The sequence below is a fragment of the Cinclus cinclus genome, chromosome 23 (assembly GCF_963662255.1).
Source record: "Cinclus cinclus chromosome 23, bCinCin1.1, whole genome shotgun sequence".
Classification (NCBI taxonomy): domain Eukaryota; kingdom Metazoa; phylum Chordata; class Aves; order Passeriformes; family Cinclidae; genus Cinclus; species Cinclus cinclus.
In genome coordinates, this window is record NC_085068.1 from 2530639 (window position 1) to 2547717 (window position 17079).

General features: G+C 48.4%; 1 protein-coding gene across 1 annotated transcript in view; it reads right to left on the reverse strand.

Moving 5' to 3' along the window:
- The window catches only part of UBR4 (ubiquitin protein ligase E3 component n-recognin 4), an 80058-nt gene that overhangs the window by 17637 nt on the left and 45342 nt on the right, over positions 1 to 17079 (reverse strand). Inside the window, exons 69-89 of the mRNA XM_062507489.1 lie at positions 16426 to 16668; positions 15384 to 15552; positions 14723 to 14867; positions 13975 to 14060; positions 13412 to 13499; positions 12814 to 13007; positions 11528 to 11767; positions 9528 to 9666; positions 8874 to 8999; positions 8587 to 8715; positions 7023 to 7366; positions 6175 to 6265; positions 5726 to 5810; positions 5435 to 5562; positions 4634 to 4763; positions 3995 to 4152; positions 3403 to 3512; positions 2723 to 2864; positions 1952 to 2033; positions 879 to 1052; positions 352 to 473 (exon numbers count right to left, since the gene is read on the reverse strand). Coding sequence (XP_062363473.1) covers positions 352 to 473; positions 879 to 1052; positions 1952 to 2033; positions 2723 to 2864; positions 3403 to 3512; positions 3995 to 4152; positions 4634 to 4763; positions 5435 to 5562; positions 5726 to 5810; positions 6175 to 6265; positions 7023 to 7366; positions 8587 to 8715; positions 8874 to 8999; positions 9528 to 9666; positions 11528 to 11767; positions 12814 to 13007; positions 13412 to 13499; positions 13975 to 14060; positions 14723 to 14867; positions 15384 to 15552; positions 16426 to 16668 — 3125 coding nt within the window. The remainder of the gene's footprint in view (positions 1 to 351; positions 474 to 878; positions 1053 to 1951; positions 2034 to 2722; positions 2865 to 3402; positions 3513 to 3994; positions 4153 to 4633; positions 4764 to 5434; positions 5563 to 5725; positions 5811 to 6174; positions 6266 to 7022; positions 7367 to 8586; positions 8716 to 8873; positions 9000 to 9527; positions 9667 to 11527; positions 11768 to 12813; positions 13008 to 13411; positions 13500 to 13974; positions 14061 to 14722; positions 14868 to 15383; positions 15553 to 16425; positions 16669 to 17079) is intronic.

A 17079-nucleotide genomic window follows, 5' to 3' on the forward strand; every position in this document is an offset into this window, starting at 1 on the left:
AGGTTGTGAGGAGACCTCAGAGAACCTTCCAGGGTCTGAAGGGGATACAGGAAAGCCAGAGAGGGACTGTTCATCATGAACTGGAGTGACAGGACAAGGGGGAATTGGTTCAAACTGAAAGAGGGGAAATTTAGGTCACATACTGGGAAGAAATTCTTCCTTGTGAGAGTGGTGAGGCCCTGGCACAGGGTGTCCAGAGAAGCTGTGGCTGCCCCTGGATCCCTGCAAGTCCAAGGCTGGGATCATGGAATGTGTCTCTGCCACGGCAGAGGGTGGGACTGGACAATCTTTAAGGCCCTTCCCAAAGCACTGCAGGACTGTGTTGAGGCAGTGTGACCCTGCCCCACTCACAGGGTAGATGATGCTGCAGAGCCTCTCGAAGATGAACACCGGGGTCCTGTAGTCATCGAGGCTGTAACGCTTGGCAGTCTCTATGCACACAGCCATGAACGCCTTGGTCTCTGACTCTGTGCCTGCCAAGAAAAGGAAGCTTTAAAATGGACACTGGAGTCAATCTTATAGATTCCACTTTAACTCAGCACATGCAGTAAATCCTATTGCAGTCAGCCCCACACTTGGGTGTTCTCTTCTTTTGCGAATCTACTCTGTGAAAGATGGAAGGTATTTATTGGTAGGGTTACTAGGAAAGCTTCTGCATGGCTGAGCTGCAGTAAAACAGCCCCATAAAAATGAGGAGGCTGAGATTCCTGGAAAATAAGAGGTGACTAGGAATGCTATTCAACTGTTCTGTGCCAGTACTGGATGCCATAATGCCCCCCTGCTGCAGCAGTCATTTAGTAAAGTTCTTTGTGTGGCTGTTCTGCTTTCCCATCTTGGTTGATCCTGAGACTGCATTTACAGAACAGAGGTGGTTTTACCTGTTGTCATGTCCTCCAGCATTTCCAGCAGCATGTCCTGGGTCTCATCAATCAGCTTTGTCCTCTGCACCACCAGCTTCCTCAGGCACAGGTACCCATTGAGCACCGTGCCCACCAGCCGGCTCTTAAAGTGCCTTTTGATGGATTCCACCTCCACAAAGGAAGACAGAAGACCTAGAAAGCCACAGAAATTCAGGAGGTGGGACAGAATTTGATTTCTAAATGTCATAGCAGCAAATAGGGCACAGTATCATAAAATGGCTTCCAGTTCCCATTGGTCTGTGGTTTAAAGCTCAATTCTGTGAACTGAGGGGTTGGAGGCAAAAGCCTTGGCCTGGTTTGTAAATTGCAACATATGAAAAATAGTTTGGGAACGAGGAAAGGGCCTAAGGAGTTTCCTGCATGCTTGATACAACATTCTGCACTCTTTGGTGTTTTTCTGTTGCAAGCTGTTCCAAAAGCAGATTGCTCCTCTTGTAATACTTCTAATACCTCTGATGATGTGAAATGACTTATCAGTGACATCACCAAACTGGTCACTCCTACAATAAAGTAAAGAATCAGCAAACACAAGGATTCTTTCCCATGACACACTGATCAACATGCTGCTTCTTGCAAGAAGCCAGGCTTTATGGATTCACCCACTAATGGCTGAAGAATGTGAAAGAGGATACAAAAAACAATGACTTAGTTACTGAGGTATTTCCATTTCCAACTAAATTTTGCAAAAGGGTATACACCCTAGAAGATGAAAAAAAGCTCCTATAGAATAGGGAGGTAGGAACAACAGGTAGGAATAAAGCAGTGTTTACAGTGGTGCCAGAGATTGTACTATGTAATAAAGTAAAATGATGAAGCTTGCCTAGTGTGTTACCACAGTTCAGCTAAAAACTCTCACTGACCACAAAAATTTATGGAAAAATCCATTTAGAGATTAAATGCCGAATCGATGGCAAAAATCCATTGCTGACAATGACAACACAACTGAATGAGATCTCTCTGAAATCCTGCCACAGGCTGTTAGAGAACAACGATCATCTCAGCTCTAACCCTGCTGCAGGCCCACTGAATACCTGTGAGACTCTTCAGGGCATATCCCTGCTGCAAATCCGTGCTGAGTGTTGCTTCCTCCAAGGCGAGCAAACGAGCTATTTCCTGAAAATAATTAACAGCCTGTTAGGCCAAGACCCTGCAATGCCAGTAACGATTGGAGTGTCTAACACAGGGTGCAAAAAAACTCAGCACAGCCACTGAGACAGCGAAAACATGATTGCAACAGCAGGGAGGGAAAGGGGAAAGGAGAGGAAAACTGCCACAAATACTCCCCTCATCTTCTCCCTGCACCTTCCTGCTACCACTGCTTGGCTCTAGTGGCCCTCCAAGAGGACTCCCAGCCACCATTGGTATGGAGAGTGTCACCTCTGGAGTGCAGCAGGGATCCCCACAGAAACTCACACCACTCTGAACACTGCAAAATCAGCGTGCTGCTTCTCCAAAGGCTGTAATTCCCATTTCTCCAGCAATGGCAGCACACCTGATCCTTCCCTGTCCCTAAGGGCTCTCAGAGTCCAGCCTGGGAGCTGCACAGCAGCTTCCAGCTCCGACCTGGTGCCAAGGCAATGCAGCAATATTTACAATCCCAGAGCAGTTAATTAAAGTGCTGAGGAATTCAGCTCTGGAGCTAAAACCCCAGTGGCTCCCTCTGTTCAGAGGTAACAGCACTGAAGTGTGAATTAAGCCATGGCAGGGTCAGCAACAGGGCAATGAACAAAGGGATGGAATTTCAAAGGGAAAAAAAAAAAAAAGCCAAGCTAACAGGTCATTTCCTGCACACAAATCCATACCTTAGTGATGAGGCTGCCAATGTAGGGCAGAACCCCTCTGGCTGCCAGGTAGACCTTCCAGTGGGCAGGTTTGATGAGTTTCTGATACAGGGCCAGGTACTCAGCAGCACATTCACCAGCAATGCTCAGCTCATCCAGGTAGCTGTGAAAGAGAAACACAACCTGACAATCCCTTCACGACAACAAAAGGCATTCCTGCTAGAGGATACTGTGAAATGAAGAAAAAGCCTCCAGAAATCCATCCTCCCTGCTGTCTTTACTAACAGCATCACTAATATTCATTACTTGCTCACTAAATTAGTATTTGTCCCAGAAAGGAGTTGACTGTGCAATTAGCATGAGCTGGGATAAGTTATATGTCACAGCAGTTGGAAGAGAGTTCACCCTATCATTCTTCCATTGAAGAGGCACGGGAAATGTTGGCCACACAGCTGAACAGCTGATCCTTACTTCTGGAAAATGTACAGACTGCAAGAGCTCATTGCCAGCCAGCAAACCCCAAGTCTCCCTAAATCTATACCCTCCCACCTAATTAAGTTAAAAAACTCCAGCTCAAAAAGATCCCTGAACTGCAGGTATACAAGGGAGAGGTGTGAGAAAAGCTGCAAGAAGGGAGAGATTCTGATGGGCATTGAAGACAAATACCCATGGAGCTGCCAGGTGTGGCAGCACAGGAATACCTGGTCAGGAGATCAAGGACCTGCTGCTTCCTGCTAGGGATGGTGGCCAGGGCCTCCACGATGGTGCAGGCAGCCTGCCTGGCAGCCTGGGTGGCAGGAGTGAACAGCACCTGGGGCAGGGGCAGGAAAAGCCAGGTCAGATCGATGGGCACAGATGAACTTGTGACAGCTCACAAGAAAGAACAACATTGGGGCTGCTGGGTGAGCCCGTGGCAGCGTTTTTCTCGTTCTCCCAACTCTTGGTTCTGTAACAATTCCTGCTCTGCTCAGCACCAAAGTGTTTAAAGAGTGCACGGTGTGGATGACCTGCTAGTCCACACACACAGGAAGCAAAGCTTTCGTCCAGGACCCCCAGAAGTGCTGTTCATTAGGCAGGCAGGAGCACCACGGCAATCAAAGGTTTGGAGTTTAAGAACCCACAGACTCCCAGATAAACATCTGATGCAGCATTTCTAAGGGAACACGGCTGCAAACCTGACTTGTGAGGGAGGCAGTGAGTCCCAGCCTCCCCAAACACCCCTGGCACAGGATCTGCAGCAAACCAGCCACAGTGTGTGACTGATCTCTGCCCCAGGGCCCTCCCCACCTTTACCTGTCGCAGCCAATTGTTGTGTCCCAGCTTGAGATCCAGAGGACAAGTTCTCTTCCCGCGGTGACTCATGAACTGCTTCCACTTCCAGATGTATTTTTCTGACAAGTAGAGCTGGTGAAGCTCAGCTTTGCTGGGAGTTTTCCCGTTGGCATCTGCACCTGCAATGTTGAGCAGAGCCCAAGAGAACTGTCAGCAGTCATGAACTGCAAACCACCAGAGTATTTTTGTCTTCTCACTGGAACTTGCCAAACTCCAGCTGGGAAGCTGAGTGCTTCCCATCTCCTTCTGCTGCCATTTTCACTCCTGTGTGGAGCTATGCTCAATTCCAAGCCACATACAAATTCCAGAGCCTCTCTCAAGGAATTCCATCAGCTTTCCAGCTGGCTGGTATCAATTTAAATAAGCAACAAGTTTCATTTTTTACAGCCCCTGATTCTCTTTGGGCAAAGAGTGTTTTCTGCTTAGGGTTTTGAGGCACACAGCCTGGAAAACTCAGTGCTACAACTCTAAATGTGAAGATGGTATCTGATGACACAGGACAGAAGCAAACGCAGCTCCAAAGAAGCACACTCCTTATTAAATCTGGGAACACATGTGTTCCTGCACAGAACTGCAGCAGGTCACAGGCACATGGCTTACCTCTGGCAGGGAGGCACTTCTTCCAAGCTTCATATGATGCTTTGGGGTCCCTCTTGAGCCACAACTGAGCCTGTGCATGGATTTCATTGCTGTATGGCTTCACAGTGGTGAGAGCATCCATGGGCACATCCTAACAAATTAAAAAGAGCAACTCCTGAGGTGAACCACTGGGGCTGGGCCGTGAAGAGGCAAATGCAGCTCTTGGACAGCAGCAGGGTAACACAGTGCCGGTTAATGGTGAACTAAGAGAGATATTCCAGTTCCTACTGAAGTATCAGTAAACCCATCTCTGACATGCATCTCTGATTATCACACAGGCAGATCAAAGCAGAAAAATACCTTCTCTCCTGCAAATCTAATCCTAAAATAAAATCAATAGCAGTCAATCAATATATTCTAATGAGAACTGTAGCTCTGTATTTAAAAATCTGAGTCAGAAGTACTTGATTCTATCAAATTTAGGTACTTGATTCTACAAAGCTGTTGAAAACACCAAAAGCCTGCCCAAAATAACCAAGCTGTGGCTTGAAGTTGCTTTTTCCCCATGCCTCAGATCTGAGGGGAAAAGAGCAAACCCTGAACAGCTGTGGTCCAAGTCACCAAAACCCAGTGAAAAACACAAAGTAGAAAACTGTAATTTACAGTGTGTAAAGACCAGAGTCACAGGGCTTGTGCTTCCCCAGGAACAGTGTCCAGGAAAAGCAAGTCTGGCATCCTCACAATCTAATTCCTCATTGAGATCAGTGTGCCAGGCTTCAATCAGCAAATTCTCAATGTTTTGCTCAGCCTCTAAGGCAGTACCTTGTTTTTCTTGCTGGTTGGAGCAGGTGGCTTGATGAGCTTCTGAAGGATACGCAGGCACATGAGGGTGATGTTTTCAACAACCACCGGAGTCTTGATGTTCACTGCCATCAGGAAGAGGCTGAGAGCTGAAAGCAGAGAGGGATGTTCATTATCCTGTGAGAGCTTCAGACAGGACACACCTCCACAGCTCTAGACAGCACTCAGAATGGGTTTAGAGGTGGAAATGCTCCTGTATTTGTGGCTCTGGGCACAGCAGTGACTGAAGCTCTGGCTGGTATCTGGACTCACCGCAGCGCAGACGGAGCTCCCAGCAGCTGTCCTCCTTGGAGATGGAGTCTGTCAGCAGCAGCATCTCGTACTGGAGGCTGCTCGCCTGCAACACAGTGTTCCAGCTCTTGGGGGTGCCCCACTCCCTTCTGCCACCTCAAATTCAACACACTCGTGTTCAAAACACACGGATGAAGTTTAATTTAATCCCATGCACACTTGGGGTCACTGGTAACCTGCTGGAGAGGTATGAGCACAGCAAAGACAGGGAACTACCCGAGGGAACTTCAGCATGTACCTCTACATAAAATTTTGTACTGTACTCTGACATTCATGCCATTTCCTATTGAGACTCAATTTTTTTTCTCACAAACACACCACAAGAGGGAAGATGGAATGATTAGAGTACACCAGCAGTGCAGAGGGGCAGAGAAAAGAAAAAGAAACAGGAAAACACTGGAGTCTCTCACCAAGTCTGGATTTGCCCAGTGTCCCTTCAGAGCCGCAGAAACCTTCCCAATAATTAAGTCATTCATTTGCTGTGTGGCCTCTGGATTGTCCCTGATTCCAAGGGGAAAAAGATAACACTGTTATGATCTGCTTGTACTAAATGCCAAAAGCTCCTGGGATTTCAGATCAGCTGGTAACAAATGCACAGGGAGTTGAAGGTTACAATTTACTGGTGTATGACCCAGCCATGGCAGGGGGTGGGACTGGGTGGTCTCTGAGGTGCCTTCCCACCCAGTCCACTTTGTGATTCTAATGTAAAGCCCCCTATGAGGCTTTCCCTTCCTGAGGGCGTTTTCCTGACTCCTTTTTGGGACTAGCTGAGAACAGAACCCAGACAAAATTAAGAGAATAAAAAGCACATGTATTTATTGGAAGGGCTTTCAGGTGCATTTTGGGCAGATGAAGCCCCCCAAGGGCTACACCCAAAAATGGACCACGGGTCACAGGTTTTCATACTGTTATAAGTTTGGTTCATTTCCATATTGGGGGTTAATCCTCCAATTCCAGCTCCAGGTAATGAAGCTATTTAGCTTTTAGGTATTAAATGAAGTCATTTACCCCAAGTTTGCCACCCCCAACTCCCTTTTGTTTCCATTTCTCAGGGCCTGAGGCAGTGAGGTGTCCTTGATTCCCAGCCCAGAGAGGAATTGCTGTGTGCGACCAAAATGGGAGAGCAGCAGCTGCCACTGCGTGTGGAGTTTAGAGTTCTACACTACAGAACTGCAGGATTACAAAGACATGGAAATAGAAAAGCTGAAATCCTGAGGCATCATTCCCGGGCCGAGGCTGTCCCCAGAGCAGCTCTCACCTGGTCAGGAGGCACATGAGCTGCCGCACCTCCTCGCGCATGGCGGCCGCGCCCCGGCGCAGGTTGTAGTCAAAGAGCTCCCGGATGAGGCCCTGGGCCACCAGGATGTGCCGGATGGCCCCGTTGGTGGCCAGGGCCCGCAGCAGGGTGATGCAGTGCTCGGTGACAGCCGAAGCACAGCCGTAGCACTTGGTGGAGGAGGTGTGGCCGCAGCCCAGCACGGACAGGGCGCGGTACTGGCTGGCCGTGAACGTGGGCAGTGCAGAGCTGCGAGAGGACTTGGTGGCAGCCTCACGCTGCTGCAGGTCGTACTCCAGCAGCTCCTTCCGAGAGGCAAACACTTTCTGGGAACACACAGCAGGAATTGTGAGCCAGCACACTATGCCAGTCCCACTCAAGGGTTATTTTCACTGCGTATTTTGTGGAGAAATATTTTTAAGCAAGTGTTTCCAAACTTTAAATCCTTCATATTGAGAGGAATGAGGGATTCGTCTTTACAAACAAGCTGTGGGTCTGCTGGTAGATGAGATTAGCACTGAGAGATAAAAGAAACAGTGGGAAGGATTCCACAGATTGATGAATGGAAAAAGATATTTGCCTTTACAAACAAACTGGAGGTTTGCTGATAAATTAAACTGGATATTGGAAGATGAAAGAAGCAATGAGGAAAACCCATGAATTCCATAAGAATTAAAAATTACAAGGGATGGTTGTACATTAGAGGGGAATCTCAGGTATCGGGTGTTCTGGGAAGTCTGTGCCTCTCAAGTACCTCAGCCCATAGGGGGAGAGAGGGAAATGCAGCCAGGAAATTAGGATAGAGAGGGAGGCTGCATTCTCCAAAAACTGGAGAGATCCTAGGGGAATGCCCCATGGCCTCTCCCTTCATTCAAATAAAGTAAAAGGACTCCTCTGTCTCCTTTCTGGACATTAACCTCTGGTGTTTGTGGATTAATTTTCCTGACAATTGCAACAGCAGACTTGGGAAATCCATGAGGAGTATCAGCCTGACTCCCAGTTATCCTCCCTGCTGTTTACACTACATGCAATGTAACACTGGAAATGTGACAAATCCATTGTATTAATTACTATTAATAGTGACAGAATAAGTCAGAGTAATATATTCTTTATAGAAACAGCTAAATATATTTAATATACTTAAATATCACAGCCAAAAGGACATTCATGATGTAGCAGGTTTTCCAGTGTTTGTGTGACTTGTTGAACACAAATAAATACATTTAATTTATAAAATGCTTCTGCGGGTCCCCTTTTAGACTGGTGTGTTTTCCAACACTTGGATACATGAAAAAATTCAATTCCCTTTAATTAACCATCTGTTCACTCTCCTACTCTTCATGGTGTAGCTGCTGAGAAAACCAGTTTTACAAGCTAGCTGAAATTTTAGTAATTAATACAAAGCTTTTAGAAATTATTATTTCCCTAAAAATACAGAAGGTCACATACCACCTGTTGCTAATGATACCATTAAATGAAGAATGGCAACATTTTGGGTTTTTTTTCCTCTAATTAACACCTGACCCAAATCCAAAGCACACTGTACCTGGATGATTTTTGAGAGTTCATCAAAGGAGTTCTTGCAGTCCCCACAGTACTCCTGGGCTAACTGCAGGATGTACCTGTTCACACTGGCTGAGGTAGAACTGATCCCTCCACTGCTACCCGACTCATCCTGCAACAGGGGAAAGCAAAGAGCAATCACAAATGGAGGCTCCACATAAAAAAAGCAACTGCAGAGCAGCATTTGAAGTAAGGGCTGCCTTGGGCAGAGTGAAGGCCAGAGTGACCCCAGCCTGGAGGTCTGTGCAAGCGCCACCTGGCCCTCCTTACCTGGGGTTTTTCAGGAGCTGCCTCGTTCACTTTGCACAGGAGGTTCTCCAGCTGTGGTCGGTGTCCCATCAGCTGGTGATACACCCTGTCAGCCTTGTCCAGCAGAGTGTTGATGTTTGTCACTGCCTACAAAGGGAAAAGGAAAGGAAACGCTTATTTCATATTCAGAACTACAACCAACAAGCTCCAAGTCTTCTCTTTTGCCTTACTTGGGGGGGCGGGGGGGGAGTGTTGGGGAATCACTAAATGCACTGACCCTGCAGCCTGGTTCTGCCCTGAGAAGCACTCTGGTGACACTACTGAGCACACCCTGTGACACTACACTGTGCACACTGATCCCCTGGGACAGGACACAGAGTGCAGAGCGTTCTTCATTCATTAATGGGCTCCTCAGGTGAGATGGGAAGCAAAGAGAACAACCCAAATCCATCCCCTTCTACAGCAAGGCAAAGAGATGCAGTCAGGTCGTAAGTGAGGCACTGAATTATGTCTTTTGAAGAATTACTTGTCTGGTGGAGCAAGACACAAACCCAGAAGGCATCAGCCAGTGAGGAGCTTTGAAGGAGCACTGATTTTGACAGGGGATGGAGCCCTGCTCTCCCCACCATGGCCCAGAGCTCCATTATGTCCTCCTGCCCCTGCTGCCAGCCTCACCTTCTTGCGATCCTCCTCGTTCTCAATGGGGTCCACGGCGCAGCAGGGCTTGGCATAGAGCATGAAGTCAAAGCGGGCGTATTTACAGAAACCACAGGCATTGCACAGGAAGGGATCCTTCTCATCATAATTGATGGACCTGAAAGGCAAGGCAGCAGCTCAGAACCTGCAGCTCAAGGCAACTGAGGCAATGAAACAACCTGAAGGGACTCAGGTAAAAGTGGTGAGTGACTCTTAAAACATCTCGGTGACCAGACTGCCCCGGGGAAGGGAAATAGGGAAATACTTGAGAATCAAAATCTACAGATCAGGCAACCAAAATAAGTCCTTACAGTGCCACATTCTGCCTGGAAAAAGCAGGAACATAAATTGTTCCTAACAATTCTACTTTAATGACAATAATGCCGAGTAGAGAGTCAGGCTGGAGCACTGTGTCCTTTAGGAGAACACAGATAAAGGAACTGTTCTGGCTTGTAGGGTCTGGGCTTTGCAGTGGGACAAACTGCAGCACTTCTTATCCCTACTGCAGACAGAACTGATTTATAGCTCCCAGAACTCCAGAAGGGATGTGGAAACCTTTCCAAACACCAGCAATCACCAGGAAAAGAGCCTGCTAAACACCTCGAATCCCATGAGAATTAGAGAGGAATAAGGGACAACAATAGGGGAAAGAGACATCAGATAAGGATCAAAAGTGACAAAAGAGAAGGATTTCTAAGGCTGTAGTGGAAGTGTGAATAGCACACAGAAAATTACCCCTGAGCCTGCACCGAATGAAGCTAGTACAACAAAAGCCATGAATAGAACTGTGTGCCCAGCCCCAGCCAGGGATCCTGGGGGAAGCCCTGCAATCCCACAGCTGAACTCCAGCCTGCAGCCCAGGCAGGCCAAAAATAACCTGCTCCAGGGAATTCTGTGCTGCGAACTTCCAGGGCTTGATGTGAAACTTCAGCTCTCTCAGAACTGTGTTCCCAGGCTCCCTTTGTTAGCCTGCATTACATTAAATCCCTGTAAGCCTGTTTTATACTTCCCTACTAATTTGATTGTGTGCTTGTATTAACCAGAATGGGGGATTTACATGGCAGGGTGTGCGGAGCACCCAGGAGGGCTCTGGGGACACACACCCGCACTTGTGGCACTGCTACATGCTCTGGGGACACTGAGGACACACAGTGGCACCCACACACCTGCACTTGTGGCACTGGCAGATGTTCTGGGGACACACACAGTGACTCTGGGGACACACACCGTGGCTCTGGGGACACCCTGACCTGCACTTGTGGCACTGGTAGACATTCAGGGGACACACCGTGGCTCTGGGGACACACACTGTGGCTCTGGAGACACCCTGACCTGCACTTGTGGCACTGGTAGACATTCAGGGGACACACCGTGGCTCCGGGGACACACACCGTGGCTCTGGGGACACCCTGACCTGCACTTGTGGCACTGGTAGACGTTCTGGGGACACACACCGTGGCTCTGGGGACACCCTGACCTGCACTTGTGGCACTGGTAGACGTTCTGGGGACACACACCGTGGCTCTGGGGACACCCTGACCTGCACTTGTGGCACTGGTAGACGTTCTGGGGACACACACCGTGGCTCTGGGGACACCCTGACCTGCACTTGTGGCACTGGTAGACATTCAGGGGACACACCGTGGCTCTGGGGACACACACCGTGGCTCTGGAGACACCCTGACCTGCACTTGTGGCACTGGTAGACGTTCTGGGGACACACACCGTGGCTCTGGGGACACACACCGTGGCTCTGGGGACACCCTGACCTGCACTTGTGGCACTGGTAGACGTTCTGGGGACACACACCGTGGCTCTGGGGACACACACCGTGGCTCTGGGGACACCCTGACCTGCACTTGTGGCACTGGTAGACGTTCTGGGGACACACACCGTGGCTCTGGGGACACCCTGACCTGCACTTGTGGCACTGGTAGACGTTCAGGGGACACACACCGTGGCTCTGGGGACACCCTGACCTGCACTTGTGGCACTGGTAGACATTCTCGCCGCAGTTGCCGCACACGCCGGGGTTGGCGGGCACCGAGGCGCTGCAGCGCGGGCACTGCAGGGTCTCTGTGGATGCCTGGTAGTTCTCGTAGAAGTCGGCGAACTCGATCATCAGGTTGGAGGCCACGATGGGCAGGGGCAGATCGATCTTCACCTCTGTCTGCCCCGGAGTCAGCTGCACCTTCTTGGCCTTGTGCCAGCGTGCCGGCCTAGAGCAGGGACACAAGGGGAAAGAAGGGAAGGAAAGAAAAGGAAAGGAAGGTTTTCCAGAGGGAAGTTCCCTCCCCGCCCACGTGTGAGGAGAAGCCAAATGCAACCGTCTCGGCTCCAAATCTCCTTTAACTGGGATGAATGGAGAGCAGTTCTAGGATTCATTTCCTTAGCTTCTGTATTGACATGATATGTAGCCAGAAATACATTTTAAGCCTTTATCCTCTTCATAGAGAGACTGTTTGGGATTAAAGAGCTGTTGATGCCTCATGGAAAAACTTTAATTCTACAGACATTTTCTAGGGATTTTCACCTCCATTTTTTTATTAGTAAGGACATTTGCATGAAAACAGGATATTTATTTCTTAAAGATCTCATCTGCTCCCACTGCTTATTCTCAACCTGAAGTCAGAATCCTCTCTTTGTGACATCATAATCCTCTCCACAGCAGCCACTTGTGATGTCACAGAGGATTAAGACTTCAAATAAGCAATAAGCGGCAGGCACAGATTAATCCCTAAGCCAGAGAGATCTGATTCTGGTGAGAACATCTCAAGAAGTAAGAAGGGGAAGCACATAAGCAGGACTGGCTCCAGACTGAGCAGTGTGTTGAAAAGGAGCCATTTCTGGTAGGTAAAGCAGAGCTGAGAGTGAGACCATCCAACTTCTAATTTCAATTCTACTCTATGGCTTCAAACAAACAATGTTAATGCTTTCAGCATTCCTGGACATGCTGCAAAGTCCAAATCCCTTTTGGAGTCAAACTACCCATGAAGTGCTCTCGGTATTACTACTGGTTCCCACACAATTAAGTCAGGTGCTTAAAAGCGAGCCTAGACAAAGTTGGAATCCACAAATTTTATAGACATTTTTCAAGCTTCAGAGAAAATCTGGATCTTTGCTTCAACAATTGTAGGGGATTCAGAACAATCCCACCCAATGTTGGCTGAGAGTGATGAGTAATAAGGAGGAACCTTGGGGTAAAACAAGAAGCCAAGGGAACGAATCAAATTCAGAGACTACACAGGAAACTTGACGAACATACTTGTTCTTCAGCTCCACGATGGCCTGCACAGTCCTGTTGTTGTAGTAGAGGTTGATGGTTCGCACCATCTTGGTTCGTTTCAGGTCTCCAATCTTCACTGTCACCTTGCTGATGGTGTGGCTGCCAATGAGCTTCACCACCTGCTGCGTGGTCGTGTAGCGCGTGTCCACTTTGATGGACGAGAGCTTGATGTACTGGGGAGACAAACCAGGGACACACTGCCTGTCTGAGGACACCCCAAAACCTCAGGGACAGAGGAAACCACACTTGTAATGGGTTGGGATCCCCACTACAGGAACAGATTCAATAACAGCAGTTACGGCTGGTGTCATGCAGAGCAACTGGAGCTATGTCACGGGAGGGTGAGGCAGAGATCAGGAAAAAGTTCTTCCCTCACCCAGAGGGTGCTGGGCACTGCCCAGGCTCCCCAGGGAATGGGCACGGGCCCAAGGCTGCCAGAGCTCCAGGAGCATTTGGACACCACTCCCAGGGAGGGAATGTTGGGATGTCCTGTGCAGAGCCAGGGGTTGGATTTGATCCTTGTGGGCCCTTTCCAGTTCAGGACATTCCACGACTGTGTGATTCCAGGGTTACTTACACAGAAGGGGACCTCAGGGTTGTTGCAGACAAGGCAAGGATCGCTCTCCAGGTAGTAGCCATCGAATTCCACAAGCCCAGACAAGGTGCTGCAATGAGGGAACAACGCTGACACATGGACCTGGGCATTTGCTGCTTTAATTCAACCAGAATCACTTTCATTTCCCCCAGTTCCAATGTGTAACTGAACTGTTACAATATAAATCACACTGGAAATAACAGGTTTTAACTAAGCAGCATTGTTATTGTAATTATCGATGGCCAAGGCTGGACCGAGAACACAACCCTTAAAACCACAAATCTCTGTTCTCCAGCTGGGCCTAAGATTTTATAACATTTACTGACAGTGCAAGCAGAAGAGCTGAAGCCAAGCTCTGCTGGTAGGGCACAATGCCAGGTTTCCACCTGGCAGGATTCTGCTGCTCTCCTAAGCCCAGCAGGCACAGAACCTCAGCAGGGCCCATCCCCAGCACCATCCCATCAGCAGAGCTGGGTATTCCCCCAGGGATGGAGCTCAGATGGAAAGCCCTTCAGTGTCAGGGATCAAAGGTAGAAGTGACTCACTTGTAAATGTTGGAGTTGGGGTGGTTGGTGAGAATGTGGTTTTGAGTCCGGAGGATCTCCACGGCCTTTTGGGAATATTCCTTCAGCTGAAATACACCCAGGAAAAGACAGTCTTCAAAACAATGCTTTTAGTGCTACACAGACATAAACAGCCCTCATTTTGTGGTGTTCCAGGTCCCCAAGAAGAGGCACACACCACACCCACAGGAATTTATGTGTTTAAATCATTACCCAGGACTGTCATCGACCCTAAAATTTGAGATTTACACAGTAAGTGTTGTTTGTCAGTCAACCCCTGCAAACGCCTGCCAAGATTTGTATGGCATTTCCCACTCTTTAAACATACTCATGCAAGTATCAATGGGTCTAACTTATTTGTTCTCAATCCCACAGATCCCCTAAAAGAGGTCACCAATTCCTTTACTCAAAAATCATGGCTACAAAAGATTTCTAGGAGTTGCAACATCAAAAATCTATAAACTGGAGCTGCGAGATCCACAAAAGCCTCCGGTGGGAATGAAGTATTTTTCTCAATAAATAAAAAAACTCACCAGCACAATTTCACCCCCAAAACAATGAAACAGAATTTCACGCTTCCAATTTTTTTAAGGATCCTGCTTTTTTAACATTAAAGTTTTAGAAACACGAAAAATTTCCACCAGAAGCTCTTTGGACAGAAAATCTGTCCCAGCTGGATTAAAAATGAGCACCTGGGATGCTGTACCACCCTGCTGGAATGTCACTGTACCTTTTTCTCTGTCTGCTGTGTTTTCAGGGAGAAGTATCCCAGGAGATCTACAAACTGGGCAGCCTTTCTTCCATAGGCTGGGAGTTCTGGCCAGATGGACCACATGAGATCCAGCAGTAACTCCTGCTGGGACTTGTTGGAGTTCCTGTTGAGTGGATTACAGACAATCAAGGCCCTGAAGACAGCACAGATCTTGTGCAGAAGGACAACATGAGCTCCAGTCCACCAAACTGGGAAACCATTTTGCCGAGTTCACAGAGCTAAATCCCACCATCCCTTGAACCCAACTGTTTTCCAGCACTCCAAAACAAAAGCAGCTGTCCAGTAACAACTGAACAGAGCTCTGAAGGAGTCCAGCCCCCTAGAGTGCTCCTTTCCCCACACAACTCCCAACTTTTCACGGTGTGAGTCTGAATCTGCCTCAGAAATTCACTTTGCCCACAAACACCTGCTCCTGGTCATGACAGGAGTCAGACTTTGCAGATAGAAATAAAATGCTCTTTGCAGATGACAACTGAGATTGATGATGGATAAGTCACAGCTTCCACCTCCAGCCCCAGTAACTGCAAACCAGTGTAGGCAGTTCCAGAGGGGGCCAGCACCTGCAGGCTCCAGCATCCTTCAGAGAGAGGCTCTGGCACTACCCCAGCCCTGGGCTCACCTGTAGATGTGCAGGGCCAGGCAGTGGGCCTGCCACCTCACTGAGGAGGAGTTGGATTCCAGCAGGAAGCAGCGCAGGAACTGGATGAGGGTCTCCTTGTCAGCAAACTTATTCAGTTGGTTCACCAGGGCTGTACACAGCTGGTCCTCCTGACTGCCTGAACCCTCACCTAGGGACACAGGGAAGGCTTTAGGGAGAAGATAAATGCAGCACCTCGCAAGCAGGCCACTCTCCTATTTCAAAGAGTCAGGATAATGGGAATAAATTATTATGTCTCAGGTAACAAGAAAGTTTAACATTTCTTTTTCAAAAATATAACCCAGTATTCATGACAAACAGGAAAAATCTGCAGGAAAATGTGCCAGTGAGGACGTGAGAAATGTGCTACACATCCTGATAAAAAGAAAAGGATTGACCATGAGGCAATAAAAAGACTCACAGGGAACCATCTGATTTTGAAAGCCAAAGCGGTTCCTTGAAGAAAAGCCGAGAGAGAATTTATGCCCATGACTTTTATAGGGAAGCTTAATTACTTTCCCAGGACTGTGGATATTCATTAAGCAGCAGCCCTGGCTCCAGCAGAGCTTCCAAGGCAGCCAGAGGAAACAAGTCTGAACACAATCACTACAGAGCAGAGTTAACTGGGTGTGCATCCCCAGGATTTGTTTTAATCCTCATGAGCATTTCAGCCTCCTACAACCCAGGACAGGAAAGTTAAGTGGAAGCTGCTTCATCACTAGATTAGGTAACACCATCAGGAAACTTTAAACCCACTCAAGGCAATAAACACAGTGGTTTGAGATGTCCTCAGCACAGGATTTCAGCCCAACTCTTAGGACACACTGCTTCACCTTAGTCCCATCTACACATGGGGAAACTATTTCTCTCTCCTAGTTGTGGCTCTGGGTGCCTTTGCCAGGAGCCATGACCCTTTCCCAACAGTGGGATTTATAATCCAGTTCTTTCTAAACAGAGCTAAGAAAGGCTGTGAGGAGCAGAATTGCTCCCTAAAACCATAGGCCAGGGCCCAGCTGCCCCTCACCCTCTCGCTCCTTCTCCTTTTCCTCCTTCTTGCTCTTTTTGGTGGAGGATTTGCTCTGTGCTGCCGCCTGCCCAGAGCCTGATGCTGCAGGAGCAGAGGTGGAAGAGGTGCTCGAAGCTCCAGAGGATGAAGCCACAGACAGCACTTTGCTGCCACACAGAGCACAAGACAGCAGCTGCAGGAGAACTGGGGATACCCCTTCGTCTACCAGAAAGCTGACTTGGAGCAGGAAATAGAGAACCGCTGTGGAAGAAAGGAGAAAACGTTTGAATCACAAAATCATAGAATATCCTGAGCTGGAAAAGGCCCACAAGGATTGAATCCAATCCTGGCCCTGCAGACAACACAACAATCCCGCCATGTGCACCCCTGTGAGCATTGGCCAAACACTCCTGGAGCTCTGGCAGCCTTAGGGCCATGCCCATTCCCTAGGGAGCCTGGGCAGTGCCCAGCACCTCCTGGGGGAAGAACCTTCCCTGATATCCAACCTAACCTGCCCTGATACAGCTCCATGCCACTAAAGCCTGAATTAAAGAAGGAAAAAAAAAAAAAGAAAAATAACCACCCAACCTAAACCAAAAGCCTTTGTACACAAGAACCAAACTCCCAGAACTGTCTCCTGCCCCTGCATCACAGAAGCCTAACACTAGGGAA